The sequence below is a fragment of the Oryctolagus cuniculus genome, chromosome 17 (genome assembly GCF_964237555.1).
Source record: "Oryctolagus cuniculus chromosome 17, mOryCun1.1, whole genome shotgun sequence".
Classification (NCBI taxonomy): domain Eukaryota; kingdom Metazoa; phylum Chordata; class Mammalia; order Lagomorpha; family Leporidae; genus Oryctolagus; species Oryctolagus cuniculus.
This window is the reverse complement of record NC_091448.1, coordinates 32,549,740-32,564,537: the sequence shown is the minus strand read 5'-3', so window position 1 is coordinate 32,564,537 and position 14,798 is coordinate 32,549,740. Positions and strand designations below refer to the sequence as shown.

Sequence of the window (14,798 nt, the reverse complement as noted above, 5' to 3'; positions counted from 1 at the left end):
TGCTCTCGGAAGTGGCATGGACACAAACATTCCAGGCCAAGAGAATGGTGAGATGCACTTAGCAAAGACCAGGTGGGTTAGCAGGTGACGAGAGAGGGAGGCTGCAGGAGGGGCCCTGAGGATGGTGGGGAGCAGCAGCTGCAGGTGCAGCTGGGAGAGGAGCCAAGCAGCACAGGGCAAAGGAGGGCCACGGTGTTGGGGAGGCCCACCGCTGACCCAAGCCCCCACCTGCTGGCTATGGATACGCCTGTGGCATCTGGCAGCCTGGGAGCAGGGGCTGAGCCAGTGGACGATGGTGGGAGTCGCCCAAGGGTGGGGCTGTCAAGGCTGTAAAGGGAGAAGGTTGGGGGAGCAGTCAGAGCACTTGGCAGAGGGCTTAGGGGAGGAAGTGATGCAAAGAGTGAGGGGGAGGGGGAGAGACAGAGAACTAGAGGCATCACAGAAAGGGTGGGGCCCAGGGACATGAGGTCTAGGGGTTGGAAGTTGTGACCACAAGGCGGGACTCTGGCTGTGGCTCTGCAGAGGGCCAACATGAGGGTGCGTAGTGGGAGGGTCCTGGGTGTCTACAGGGACACATTTCTAAAGGCAGGTGAAGAGAGAGTCCCCAGTGCGGAGGCCAGAGAGACTGGAGTGAGACAGGCTGTCCTGAGAAATGGGAAGACCTACGGACAGGAGCTCCAGGCCCCGGAAAAGGTGTGGCAGGGTGAACTGCTAAACACATCACCCCACCCAGAGGTGGGGAAGGCAGGTGGGGCCCAGCCCCAGAGAGGCCACATGCACTGCAGGTAAGGGCTGTCCTCACTGTACCCAGGTGGTTTTCCGGGGTTTGAGGTCGGCGTCAAGAGGCCCGATCTCCTGAAAGTTTCCAAATCCAGTGCTGGAACCACCCGGACCGCCCTGTTGAAAAATACAAGCACAGAGACCACGTTAGCCAAACCTTAGTCATTACGCTGATGCCGGCATTCACTATAAACGGGGTGGGATTTAGTGACGGCTGGGTGAACCTGCACAGAAGAGGCAATTGCTCAGTGAACCTCGGGCTTCTGCACAGACCAAGCCCCGTATCAGTGGCAGTCGGAGTCCCAGCTGCTCTGCGTCTGATCTAGCTCTCTGCTAATGTAGCTGGGAAGGCACCCGATGATGGTCCAAGTGTTTGGGCCCCTGCCACCTAGGTGGGGAACCCAGAAGGAGTTCCTGGCTCCTGGCTTTGACCTGGCCCAGCCCTGGCTGTTGCAGCCATTTGAGGAGTAAACCAGCACATGGAGATCTCAAGCTCCGTTTCTCTCGCTGATGCTCTGCCTTTCAAACAAATAAATGAATCTTGAAAGAGGGAGGGAGGGAGGGAGAGAGGAAGAAAAGAAAGAAAGGGAGAGAAAGAAAGGAACAGGGCTGAGCTAAGGGCCCTGGGGAAAACTTGCTGCCTTCTGGTTTGGGGAGTGGGAGCCATGACCTGTCTGGGGGACCCCTGACCTTCAGCACTGGAGCAACCTTCACAAACGTCTCACCCAACCCCTCTCACTTCACACAGTGTGGTGAGGCCCGAGAAGGGATGTGGCTTGGCCCTGGGCTACTGGGCAATTAGCAGCTCTCACAGGACTGGGCCTGAATCTCCTGACTCCACCTCCACCCACTCCTCTGAGGGTGGGGGACTGTCACCTCAGATTGTTAGGGTGCCCGGACTAAGGGGCAATTTGGTCAAGCTGATTCTCTGGATACAACATACCCAACATAGAAGTGCCAGGGGGGCCCTACACTGTGAGAGGCCCAGAGTAGAGGGCAGGACAGACAAGAGACACAGTGGGGCAGCCCAGATGGACTTCCTGACGGAGACAGGAGGGGGCCTCTTGGTAGCTGGGCAGGGGAAAGGAGACTGCTTTCCTGGACAAATCTAGGAGGCTATGAGGAGAGCAGGATCAGCTGCAGGGAGCCTAGAACAAAAGGACACAGCACCTCAGTGCACAGCAGCATGGGTAGGAAAGGGCGATAGGAAAGAAGAAAGGCAACAGCTCAGTCAAAGCAGAAGCCAGGGCAAGAGTGGAAGGAAATCTAAAGAAAAAGACAAGGTGGAGTCAGGGCTAAGGGGGGATGAGACAACTGCAAGAGGCCTCGACTCAGAGAACCTGCAGCAGCCTCAGATCAAAACTGGACAGCGTATAGCCCACTACTGTGCATGCTTCCAACTCAAGATTTCCTAACATGGGGCAACACCAGATGGAGCTACGCATGGTACAGCAACTTAGATCAACGGCAACAGTAACATGTAGCTGGAATGTCAGTGAACTATGCCTACAGGGTGGAACATAATGCTGCCATGTAGACTCACAGACTCAAAAGCTATGAGACAATGTTGCAAAATGCTTCTAATGTGATAAGCAATCAATTAAAACCGAGTACTCAGATGTATCCTTGAATGGCAGCTGGGTCACTTTTTCCCTAGCAGACTTACAGGATGGGGCCGGAGCAAAGTGTCAGGGCTTGTAGCTGGGAATCCTGGGAGGCTTGGTGTTGGTGGAGAAATCCCACTTCCTGTTCTGCTTTTGAGACCACAGTGGCAGCAGATGACCCCTCCCCCTACTCCCCCGACCCAGGCTCCCCACTACCACCACCATGGCAAGAGGAAGCTGGCTGAAAGATGTGTGGTTGTTCTTGATGAACAGATCCCATTACAAACGGTTTCTGACTCAAACTTTGGGAGGGGGTGGTACCCTAAGCTGGGGCTATCCTGTGACTCTGAAATACAGTAAATGTAGCAGTGAACTACAAAAATGCTTACGTGACTTGAAGTGTCCTTAAAATAGCCTGCTACTCCACTCAGATGATGCGACCTAGATTCTCAGATTCCCCCCAAAGAAGTCAGTGCTTGAGTCCTCAGTAGGCTGTGAAGACAGACCTCCTTTTCATCTAAATTAATTGCTCCTATCTCAATCATAACATTCTTTCCTCCTTTTTCCTTGTGGCTCTAGGGAACCGGAGGAGAGCGACCGAGTGTCTGCTGATAACCTTCAAAGAACCTCAGACGCAAAAGGTCATGTTAACTGCATGTGGCTGGGGGGTGGGGGTGGGGGCACTGGGTAGAGGCTGCAGAGCAAGTGGGAATGGGTAGGGCTCGCCTCCCCCACCTCCAGGCTCTCCCGCTCTCTCTGGGAAGGGGCCATCACTGGTCAGATTTGGGGACAGTGAATTCAAGGCAGAGTTGCCGGATATCTTGATATTTGGAAGGAGTCAGGAAATGGCCTGCCTTGAAAATGCTGACAACCAATTCCATGAAAACCACCATCTCACTCCACGTCAATCCAAAGTACAGTTACAACTTCCAAAATTCAGGTTCTTCAAACTATTTCCCAGAGTGCTCCGAAAGCGTCCCCAGGGCAGCCAGGGACCAAGGGGGAGGCCCAGTGGGAGGGACTGGGCATCCTGCCGCCACCTCAGCTGGGGCACTTTTGCTTTTCTCTGCTTTGGCTCCCGATGTGGACTTTAGTCTGAGTGTGAAGACAGTTGTTCTGATTAATAAATAACGAGGTTGAAACCCAAGGCCCAGAGAAGGAAGCGTGGCCCTGGCAAGCAGCACCTCCCCCTCCAGCTGCCTAGGGTGGACAGGGCTCCCTGAGTCCTTTTCTTACCTTTGTTCCTGGGCTAAGCCTCCCCTCTAGCCCTCAGGAAGTCACCTACGATAAGCGGAGGAGAGAAAGGCCCTGCCTGAGAATGCTCATCTTCACTCTGTCTCACCCGGAAGCCTGGGCCTGGGAGGCTGCCTGTGGACACTGGCATTCGGGCGGGAAGTCTCATTCCCACCCCAGGCAGGTGAGGAGCAGGGCTGCCCTATTTACTGGTGAGTGACCTGGAAGCCAGGCTGGGCCCGAGGCTGAAGCAACCCCTCCCTGGAGACGGGTCTTCCGGCGGATGTGAGCCACCTCCGGACACACACTGCAGCAATGCCAGGAAGGGGCCTATGCCCATCTCTAAGTGCCCTTCAACCAGCACCCTGCCTGCAGTCCCACAATCAGAATGCAAGGCTAAAATGCAAACACACATAGGGAGAAGGGTAGAGCTTCACATGTACACTAAGATAACAAGGCTGGGAGCTGGCGGTCCTTTCACAAGATGAGCTTTCTGGGGTCAAGAAGCGAGGTGCAGGGCAGGTGCTGCGGTGCAGCGGGTTAAGCTGCTGCATGGGATGCCCACATCCAATATCAGAGTGGCAGTTCGAGTCCTGGTTGCTCTGTTTCCGATCCAGCTTCCTGTTAGTGTGTCTTAGATGGCAGATGATGACCATCTGGGTCCCAGCCATCTCCGTGGGTGATCTAGATGGAGTTCTGGGCTTCTGACTTCTTCTACCTGGCCCAGCTCTGGCCGTTGCAGGCATGTGGGGAATGAAACAGCAGATAGAAGATCTCTCTCTCTCCCTATCTGCTTTTCAAGTAGATGAAAAAACAAACATCTATAAAAATAAAATAAAAAGTCGAGGGCCCAGCAAAGGATTACAGGCAACGAGGAAGGGAGGGTTACTGTGCATCAACCTTGGCTTCAGAACCTTTCAGAACAGCTTTATCAGTAAGAATACACCAATACAGCAGTGGGGTCATTCCATAAGGGTTCCTGCAACTATCTGGACTTCACAGAAAAAAGACTGTGGCAAAAGGCTAGAGCCCCTCACCCTCTGGGTTGGCCTCCTAAGCTATCCCCACTGCATCAATGAGATGCTGACCCCCCACCGCCACCCCCTGGGCCTGGCTGCTGGACCAGATCAGCCCTTCCCTGCTGAGATGTCAGCCCTGAAGAATGAATAGAGGGAGACCTGGCCTCAACCCGAGGCTGCACAGGGAAGCCACATTACCTGAAGCCACATGACCAGGGGCAGTTCTGAGAAGTTCTTGCAGGGGTGGGTAGCATAATAGAGCCACCAGAACATGTGGGCATCCTGGCGGACAGTCACATAGCCCCACACTTCCTTGCCCTCCTCCGTGGGCTTATCAGTGACAGCTCCTACAACGGAAACTCAGTTTCACTTTCCCGAAGAAAGGTTCAAGGGCAAGTCCAAGCCTGGTAGACCTGGCCATGCCAGGTTAGATGTGACTGGTTTTATATTTCAGACAACTTACCCACCCAAATCTATTATGTGGGATACAGAAATAAAGAAACCTAAGCTACAAGAAAAGAAACCAAAAAGTAGCACATGGGAGACAGCTGATTTTTCACGTTTTCCTCTCCATCTTTCTGTAATCACTGAACACTTAATAGAATTTTATAAAACTGAGAGCGCTTGACATTTTGAGAAAAAAATAAACACCTCAAAATGTAATATACTAGTGTTTAATATTATGTTGAATATGTGGTTAAAAACTTATCACCCATTAGTGAAGCTGAGACTATTCAATACATGGTTCTAGCACAAGAACCTTGGTTCCATCACACTATAAGCTAAAATGAATTCCAAGTGGATCGACTATTTAAAATTTAAATATTAGAAATAATACAAAAATATACAACTAGCTCTTTAAATCCACACAGTCCACACCCGTGGATTCAACTAACCTTGGATCAAGAATATATGAAGGAGTAGGCGTGGCACATGGGTTAAGCTGCCACTTGGGGTGCCTGCATCCCATACTGCAGTGCCAGTTAGAAGCCTGGCGCCCTGTTAGTGCACCTGGGAAGCAGCAGATGATGGCTCAAGTACTTGAGTTCCTGCCACCCATGTGGGAGACCCAGATGGAGTTCCTGGTTCCTGGCTTTGGCCTGGCCCAGCCCGGGCTTTTGCCAGCATTTGGGAAGTGAACCAGTGGATGGAAGATCTTCTGTTTCTCGCTTTGACATTCTGCCTTTCAAATAAGTAAATACATAAATCTTCAAAAAATTTGGAACTAAAAATAAAATAAAAATACAAATATAGTACAGCAACTATTTACATCACATTTACATGTTTGGGATCATAAGTTGCCTAGAGATGATTTAAAGTATATAGGAGGAAAAAAAAGTACACAGGAGGATATATGTAGGTCATGTACAAATATTACCCCATTTTATGCAAGGGACATGAGTATCTTTGGATTTTGGTACTGAGGAAGGTTCTGGAACAAGCTCCCCCTCAGAGGCACCAAGGAATAGCCATGGATGAATATTTTTCTGACTTCTGGGTGAGGAAAAGTTTTAAGCAAATCTCAGAAATTGTAAAGAAAAATATCAACAGAGGTGAGAACAGAAACTTGTCAAATTTCTATGTAGCAGAATTCCTGTACATCAAACATAAAATTGAAAGGAAAAAAGCAATGAAAGAGCTGTAGCAAATCTAAAAAAGGGTAATTTTCCTTATTCATTCAGAACAATTTTTTTCCAGTGGAGATTTTTATGTGTGTGTGTGTGTACGTGTAATGTATATATATGTTTATCTGCATATACGTATGTATATGATAGATATCTATGTCTGTATACACATACATATATAAATAGATATATATCTATACTCCTTGCACCTCCCAACTTCAGTTTTCCTTACCTTAACTTCTACAGCCTTTGCAAAAATAGGTACTGCAGCCGGTGCCGCGGCTCACTAGGCTAATCCTCCACCTTGCAGCGCCGGCACACCGGGTTCTAGTCCCAGTCGGGGTGCCGGATTCTGTCCCGGTTGCTCCTCTTCCAGGCCAGCTCTCTGCTGTGGTCAGGGAGTGCAGTGGAGGATGGCCCAAGTCCTTGGGCCCTGCACCCCATGGGAGACCAGGAGAAGCACCTGGCTCCTGGCTCCTGCCATCGGATCAGCGCGGTGCGCCGGCCGCAGCGCGCCAGCGGCGGCGGCCATTGGAGAGTGAACCAACGGCAAAGGAAGACCTTTCTCTCTGTCTCTCTCTCTCACTGTCCACTCTGCCTGTCAAAAAACAAAACAAAACAAAACAAAACAAAAAAAGGTACTGCAAAAGAGTAGGGTAAATCAGCTCAAGTAACAAAGTCCAAGTTACAGTGTCTTTTCTTTTCCTCACAAATCACTCTGTGGGGCTACAAGTGTAAAGGCTAAGCACGTTCAAAGATGAGGGGAAGAAAGAGTCCTTTAGCACCTGGATTGTCTGCCTTCTGCTTCCTCCCTTCTCAAATCTCAAGCCTCTCTGGCAAGTAAAAAAAAAAAAAAAAAAAAAATTGATCTCAAGAGGAAAGAGATGTGACTGGACAAGGAGACAGTTCCGTCCTGGAAATAAGAACGAAGCGTGAGAAGACCAGAAAACCGGAGGTGTGGCAGCAAAGTTCTCTAAGCAAGGTCCATGAAATCACAAGTGCCCCTGGAAGCCAGAGAAGGTGTTCACCTAAACCCCGGATGGGGGTGGAGTGGGTGGAGGCAGCTCCCTGTCATTCCAGCTGGAGCACCCAGAGAAGGGCCTCACCTCCACGCGATGCCCCATTCCTGGCAGGATTTTAAAGACCCCCTCTGTCTGCATGTTTCTCTGAGGATGCCTACCGCTGAAACACAAGACCCTGAGACAGCCCTCATTGCACAAGAGGGAAAACAAAACTGGTGAGTGACTTGCCTAAGACCACAAGGCCCTCGGGAAGTCTCAGTTCTTGTTTCAGACCAGGGAAACATTTTGCTGGATGAAGAGTGAAAGTCAATTTGCAAGTCATCCTGTTAAAAACGTTTTTTTTGTTTTGTCTTCCCAGTTCTGTGCCAGCAGCACGGGGAGAAAGGCCTTGTCTCAACACAATGGGCCCTTCCTGGTAGGATTTTTAAAGGTCTTTCGGAATATAAATAAAAAGGCGCTCTAGCCTCACTAAGCAGTCATGGCCAAGTGTGGCAGAAAAGGGACGTGGGCTTAGCGCTGTGGAAATGCCACTTAACAGCACTTTCCCAAATCAGACATTTTCACACAACTGCTGCTTTCGAGGCCCAGGGGAGAAGGAGGCACTAGAATACCTAGAGCAGAAAAGGGTAGAAAAAGCCCTTGGAATGAAAAATACGAAAAAAAAAAAGCGAGATTTAAAAGCACTATAAAAATGCAAGGTAGGAACCCACTAGCAAACTTCCAGCTCTGGAGAGAGGCGAGAGGAGAGACGAGGCCCGTGTCGCTGATGCACCTTCTGTCAGAACCTACCTAGCGCGCTCTGGCCCAGTAGAGGCAGCGGCAGAAGCAGCAGCAACAGCAGCAGCCACCGAGGCCCGGGACGGCTCGGCGGCGCCAGCTCCATGATGAATATCGCGCGGCAGCATCAGCAACAGGCTGTACCCGGGGTCCCACCACGTGACGGCTGCGGGCGGAGCCGGGGGGCGGACCGGGGGCGGGGTCTGGGCGGGCGAGGCGGGGCCGAGGCTCGCCGCCGCGGGCGCCCTCTGCCGGGCAGGCCGGGGCAGTTCCGCAGGCCTGGCCTTGGCATCTTCCTTGTAGGGCCCTTATAGGGCCGCGGGTGCGGGTGCGGGGCTGACGAGTTGAAGGCTGTGCGACGGCTCTGAGAGACTACAGAGAAATAACCCTGCTGCCCCGCCCTTCTCTGGTAATGTTGTGGCTATATTTTGTGTCTTTTGATAGGTGTTTTTGTTACATAAGCCCATGCATTGGTCAAAACTCAACAAAGGTACCCTTAAGATATGTGTATTGGGACTGGTGTGGCCCAGCGGATTAAGGTGCCACCTGCAACACTGGTATCCCATGTGAATGCCAGTTTGTGTCACAGCTACACTTCTTCCGATTCATCTCCCTGTTAATGTGCCTGGGAAAGCAGAGGAAGATGGCCCAAAGCCTGCACCCATGTGGGAGACCTGGGTGGAGTTCCAGGCTCTTGGCCTCACCTCACCCGGCCCTGGCCATTGAGGCCATTTGGGAATCAAACAGCAAATGGAAGATCTTTCTCTTGATCTTTCCCTCTCTTTCCGTCTCTCTTTCAAATCAATATGTCTTGAATTTGTTCTCTTTCTTTGCACTTTGCTATGCTGGAATTTCAAACAAACTTTCCTCAAATCCTTCCTCCCCCTCCTCCTGGCAAGCTGCCATTGAACCTGCAGCTGTCAGCACCCTGGGCAGGAAGACTTCCCTAGGGCTGCAGACTCAGCTAAGGCGGGGCTCACAGCATCCTTGACCTCTCCTTCATCACGCGCATCACCACTGTTTTTAAATGATCATGTGTGTGGCTATTTATCTCATTTGATCTTCCTTGCTAGACTGTCAGCTCCGTGAGGTTGAGGGTCAGGCCGTCAGTGACGGTTGGCCAAACAGACTGTGATCACAAGGCAACGTTGAGAGTGTCACACGTGAGCCAGGAGGCTCCTTGGAAAATGATCTTCCATAACGTCACCAAGTTTGGGAGAGATTCTTCTTCTATGGTGTGCAGAGCCCAAGAAGCCCTGGCATATTTGGGGACCAGTAAGTTATGGGGGAAGTTGTTGGGGAATAAAGCGTCAGAGGACTCGGGTAAGTCTGGACCAGGATGCAGGGTCCTGAGTACAACAGGCTGTCATACCACCAATTCAGCATTTAGCAAAGGTAATGTGGATTCAGGCAGTCACACAGCCCGAACTGTATGTCTGTCAATTTTGTTGTGCAGGTGCCCAAACAAGGTGCCCTTCCTCTTCTTCAGGGCTAATTGCCACAGGGATGATCACAACCCCAACAGGCTAATAGCCATGATGTGAAATCACAAAGCCCCCAGGCCGAGGTGGAGGCAGGATGTAACTGCTGGACAGAGCTGAGTGGGGGTGGGAATACTTGGGCAAGGAAATGCATTAGACAGCATTCTTGGTAGTCACGGAAACCCAGGAAGGCCAGTGGGGCTTTGTGTGCTCACCTCTTCCTTCTCAGTTTTGCAGAAGCCTCGTTTCATGAACCATTGAAAAATGATATGCTTTTTGGTTGTTGCTTTATTCTTTTTAAAAAATATATTTTCATTTTATTTGAGAGGTAGAGATACACACATACAGAGAGATAGAGACAAAGAAACAGAGAGACAGAGATCTTCCATCTGCTGGTTCACTCCCCAAATACCCAAAACAGCCAAGATAGGCCAGGTTGAAGCCAGGCGCCCAGAACTTATTTTGGGTCTCCCACATGCATAGCAGGGATGCAAGTATTTGAGCTATCATCTTCTGCCTCCCAGGATGCACACTGGCAGGAAGCTGGATGGGAAGTGGAGTACCCAGGATTTGAACCAGATATTCTGAAATGGGATGCAGGTGTCCCAAGCCTCAAGTTAATCCACTGCACCCACAATGGCCACCCTGGTTGCTTTGTCTTAAGTGATAAATGTGAGCTGTTAATAAAAGGATTCATCATGAATAACATACACACACACACACACACACACACACACACAATGTGTGATGCTGATCCACGACAAGTACAAGAAATTTGGAGCCCTATTTTTGGCTTCAGTTTTTAAATTTAAATTCCTGTAGGCACAGTAACAGGCATGTACCAAGCGGTGTGGGTGCATCAGAACACAGTTTAATTCTTACATTTCCAAACTCAAATTTAAGTAAATGAAGAACCAGAGTCTGAGAGTACCTGTGTACACACTGGCAGGATGAGACCTTGGGCCAGGGTCTCTCACCGCCATGATGCAATAATGAGCCCGCCCACCTCTTCAGGTGCCAACACACCCGGTTAGGGACCATGAACCTTTCTCCACACCAGGCAGTGATGAGGGTCCCCCCACCCCCCAGCCAGAGCAGTGTCAGAGGAAGCCAGCTGAAACAGAATGAACAGGATCTGCTCTCGGAACATTCGCCACACTTTGGCTTTTGTGCTTTTCTCTCATGTCCTGGACACTTTTCATATCCATATATTTTGAACCATCTCAGGAAGATGGTTGAATAGATCATGATTCCCCCCCGCAGCGGGATTTTATATAGCTATTAAATAGACATACACTAGTTTATCCTATTTCATCCTAGTCCTGGGCATTTACTTTGCTTCCAGGAAGTCGCTATTCTAAACCAACACCCCATGGAAGGTTTTGCCCAGAGGTGTCAGGCTCTCTGTAGGAGTGGAATTGCTGGATCAAAGAGTACATGCAGGGCTGGGTGCTGTCGCGCAGTGAGTTGAGATCTCTACATCTGGTATCAGAGTGCTTGGGATCGAGTCTTGCCTCCACTTCTCATCCAGCTTCCTGCAAATGTGCCTGGGAGGCAGCAGAGGCCCAAGTACTTGGGTTCCTGCCATCTGTTGTGCGACTGGAATGGTGTTCCTGGGTCATGGCTTTGGCCTAACCCTGCTTTGGCTGCTGCAGACATTTAGAGAGTGAACTAGCAGTTAGAAGACCTCTCTCTCTCTCCCCGTCACTCTGCCTTTCAAAAAAAGAGCACACATGTACTTACAATTTTTCTTTTTTGTTTTGTGTATTTACAATTTAAACAAGTGATGTCAGATAACCTTTTAGAAGTATCCAAGATTAAAAAATAGATCCTTTCTATAATTAAATATAGCAAAATACAGATAAATGCAAAGAATAAAAAATATTGCAAAATTATAAAGTACAAAGGAGCATAAATATTGCAAAAATACAGTTAAGTATTGTGTACCTACCATCCAGCTTTATTAAAATTTTTTTAAAGATTTATTTATTTATTTGAAAGTCAGAGTTACACAGAGAGAGGAGAGGCAGAGAGAGAGAGAGAGAAATGTCTTCCATCTGCTGGTTCACTCCCCAGTTGGCCGCAATGGCTGGAGCTGTGCCGATCCGAAGCCAGGAGCCAGGAGCTTCTTCCGGGTCTCCCACGTGGGTGCTGGGGCCCAAGGACTTGTGCCATCTTCTACTGCTTTCCCAGGGCACAGCAGAGAGCTGGATGGGAAGTGGAGCAGCCGGGTGCCGAACCAGCGCCCATATGGGATGCAGGCACTGCAGGCCAGGGCATTAAACCACTGAGCCACAGCACAGGCCCCCCAGCTTTATTAAAAGCAATGTTAATAAATGTAAGAATAAATGATATAATAATCACTTGAGTGTTAATCAAAATTTAAAAAAATATTTAGTAGACATTTGGCATAGCAGTTGAGTTACTGTTTGGGGTGCCTGTATCCCACATCAGAATCCCAGCTCTGCTTCCTATCCAGCTTCGTGCTAATGTACCACTTAGGTGGCAGCAGATGAAGGCTCAAGTAGTTGGGTCCCTGCCACTGATGCAGGGGACTCAGATTGAGTTCTAGGTTCCAGGCTTCAGCCTGGCCCAGCCCTGGCTATTGTGGGCATTTGGGGAGTGAACCAGCAGGTGGCAGATCTCTGTTGTCTCTGTCTTTCAAATAAATTAAACAAATTTCAAAATTAAAAAATGTTTAAGGAAATGGAAAAATTTTAAAAATGTTTGAGGGGGCTTTCATTGTGGCATAGCGGGTAAAGCCACTGCCTGGGACACCAGCATCCCAAATGAGCGCTGCTTCATGTCCAGGTTGCTCCTCTGCTGATCCAGCTCCCTAATGGCCTGGGAAAAGCAGCAGAAGATGGCCCAAGTGCTTGAGCCCCTGCACCCACATGGGAGACCCAGATGAAGCTCCTGACTCCCGCCTTTGGCCTGACCTATCCCTGGCTGTTGTGGCCATCTTGGGGGCCAAACAAGTGAATGGAAGATCTCCCCCTCCCCAACTCTGTCTCTGTCTCTCTCGCTCTCTATAAGATAAATCTTAAAAAAAAAAGTTTGAGATGGAAATGCTGACTAATGAGATTTGATCATCACTTCTTGAATACATGTATTGGATTATCACACTGTACCTCACAAGTATAAACAATTAAAATAATAATTAAGGGTATGGCACCGAGCACAGCAGATTAAGCCACCATCTGCAGTGCCAGCATCCCATATGAGTGCCGGTTCAAATCCTGGCTGCTCTACTTCCAATCCAGCTCCCTGCTAGCGTGCCATGGAAAGCACTGGAAGATTGCCCAATTACTTGAGAGATCTGGCCCAGCCCTGGCTATTGGGGCTATTTGGGGAGTGAACCAGCAGATAGAAGATTTCTGTCTCTCCTCTCTCTGTAACTCTGCCTTCAAATAAATAAATAAAAAAAAAAACAAAAAAGAATTAAAAATTAGAAAAAAAAATAACTTAGTGATGTCTTCCCAGATATGAGACAGTGAATGATTGCAGCTGTTAGTAAACATTCCTTCTGAAGGTCAGGTGACTTTTTTTTAAAAGATTTATTTATTTGACAGGCAGTGTTACAGACAGTGTGTGAGAGAGAGACAGAGAAAAAGGTCTTCATTCTGTTGGTTCACTCCCCAAGTGACCGCAACAGCAGGAGCTGTGCTGATCCAAAGCCAGGAGCCAGGAGCTTCCTCCCGGTCTCCCATGCGGGTGCAGGGGCCCAAGCACTTGGGCCATCCTCCACTGATTTCCCAGGCCACAGCAGAGAGCTGGATGGGAAGTGGAGCAGCCGGGACTAGAACCGGTGCCCACATGTGATGCCAGTGCCGCAGGCGGAGGATTAACCTAGTGTGCCACGGTGCCGGCCCCTCCCCCTTTTTTAAAAGATTTTTATTTATTTAAGGTGATTCTTAACTCTTTGCTTTTTTTTTAACTTTTATTTAATGAATATAGATTTCCAAAGTACAGCTTATGGACTACATTGGCTCCCCCCCCCCCATGACTTCCCTCCCACCCGCAACCCTCCCCTTTCCCGCTCTCTCTCCCCTTCCATTCATATCAAGATTCATTTTCAATTTCAATCTTATAATACAGAAGATCAGTTTAGTATACATTAAGTAAAGATTTCAACAGTTTGCACCCACATAGAAACACAAAGTGAAATATACTGTTAACTCTTTGCTTTTTGACAATATTGAACAAAAAACTGATTTTTTGGTTGCTGGTGTACTGAAAACATTTTTTAAAAATAAATATGTGATTTCATTACGTAAACTGTAAGGAACTGACATTGTCAGAACCTCAGTCTTTCCATTCTGATTTTATTTACATGAGCAAGTTTCCTGAGGATGTTACATCTATAAAAACAGACCCACAATTAATATGGAGCCCTGTTTAGTGATATTCATCCTTACATACTTGGACTAACGGAAAATCCCTCACAGCTTTGCCTTTGATACTTTCATTGTTCTTTTCCTACATAATAGTGATGCATAATTACATGTAATGTTTGAAGCTATTTAGATCAATTATGTATCAGTAATAATAGCATAATTTAATACAAAAGACATAGAGCTTTAGGAAAAAAACTTGAAAAACTGTTTTTTTTTCAGTGCATCTTCTGAGTGTCCGAAACCTGCACCTACTCACCTACTACTTTGGGGAAGTTACTTATCCTCTCTGAACCTTGGTTTGTTATGTATTCTGAATGACGATAATAGTTCATACCTTTGACATGACAATTAAAGGGTTAACATGTATATATTTTGTAGGAAAAATGGATATTAAAGGAATAATGTAAAATTTTGCACTTACCTACCTACAGGTAAATAAAAGGACTTATTTTTGCATTTTAAAATATGGATGGTGGTGGACATCAAACAGCTAGAGTACTTTTTTCACTGGATACATTTAGAAGAGAGATGTCAATGTCGACGACACGCTAGAAATGACATCTTTCTCAACTCCTTGGGATGAAAGATTGGGTCAACTAGTATTGGGAGTTGCCACCTTTTTTTTTTTTTTGCCATCTTTTTTTAAAGAATCTTTGACGTACTTTAGACCGCCACTGGTGCCAAGTGCTTGTTCATCCAGCGACTTGCCTAGATTCGGGCCCTCCATTTATCTGATAAGAAAGGAATAAAAGCATTTATTTCTTTTGTACTCTTCCCTAGCCCTGTCCTGAACAAAACTCTTTATCAACCGCGCTCCTGCAGTAGCCACTTGCTGCCGAAAGGTGGCACTCGGCAGCGGC

At 48.3% G+C, this 14,798-nt stretch overlaps 1 protein-coding gene across 2 annotated transcripts in view; it reads right to left on the bottom strand.

Moving 5' to 3' along the window:
• The window catches only part of SCPEP1 (serine carboxypeptidase 1), a 29,472-nt gene extending 21,220 nt beyond the window's left edge, over positions 1-8,252 (bottom strand). Inside the window, exons 1-3 of one of the 2 annotated variants that reach the window (XM_008271257.4) lie at positions 8,073-8,252; positions 4,835-4,983; positions 808-897 (exon numbers count right to left, since the gene is read on the bottom strand). In XM_008271257.4, coding sequence (XP_008269479.2) covers positions 808-897; positions 4,835-4,983; positions 8,073-8,166 — 333 coding nt within the window. In that variant the 5' untranslated portion in view covers positions 8,167-8,252. The remainder of the gene's footprint in view (positions 1-807; positions 898-4,834; positions 4,984-8,072) is intronic. The other variant, XM_051825481.2, reaches the window with a different exon arrangement.
• Positions 8,253-14,798: the final 6,546 nt, after the last annotated feature.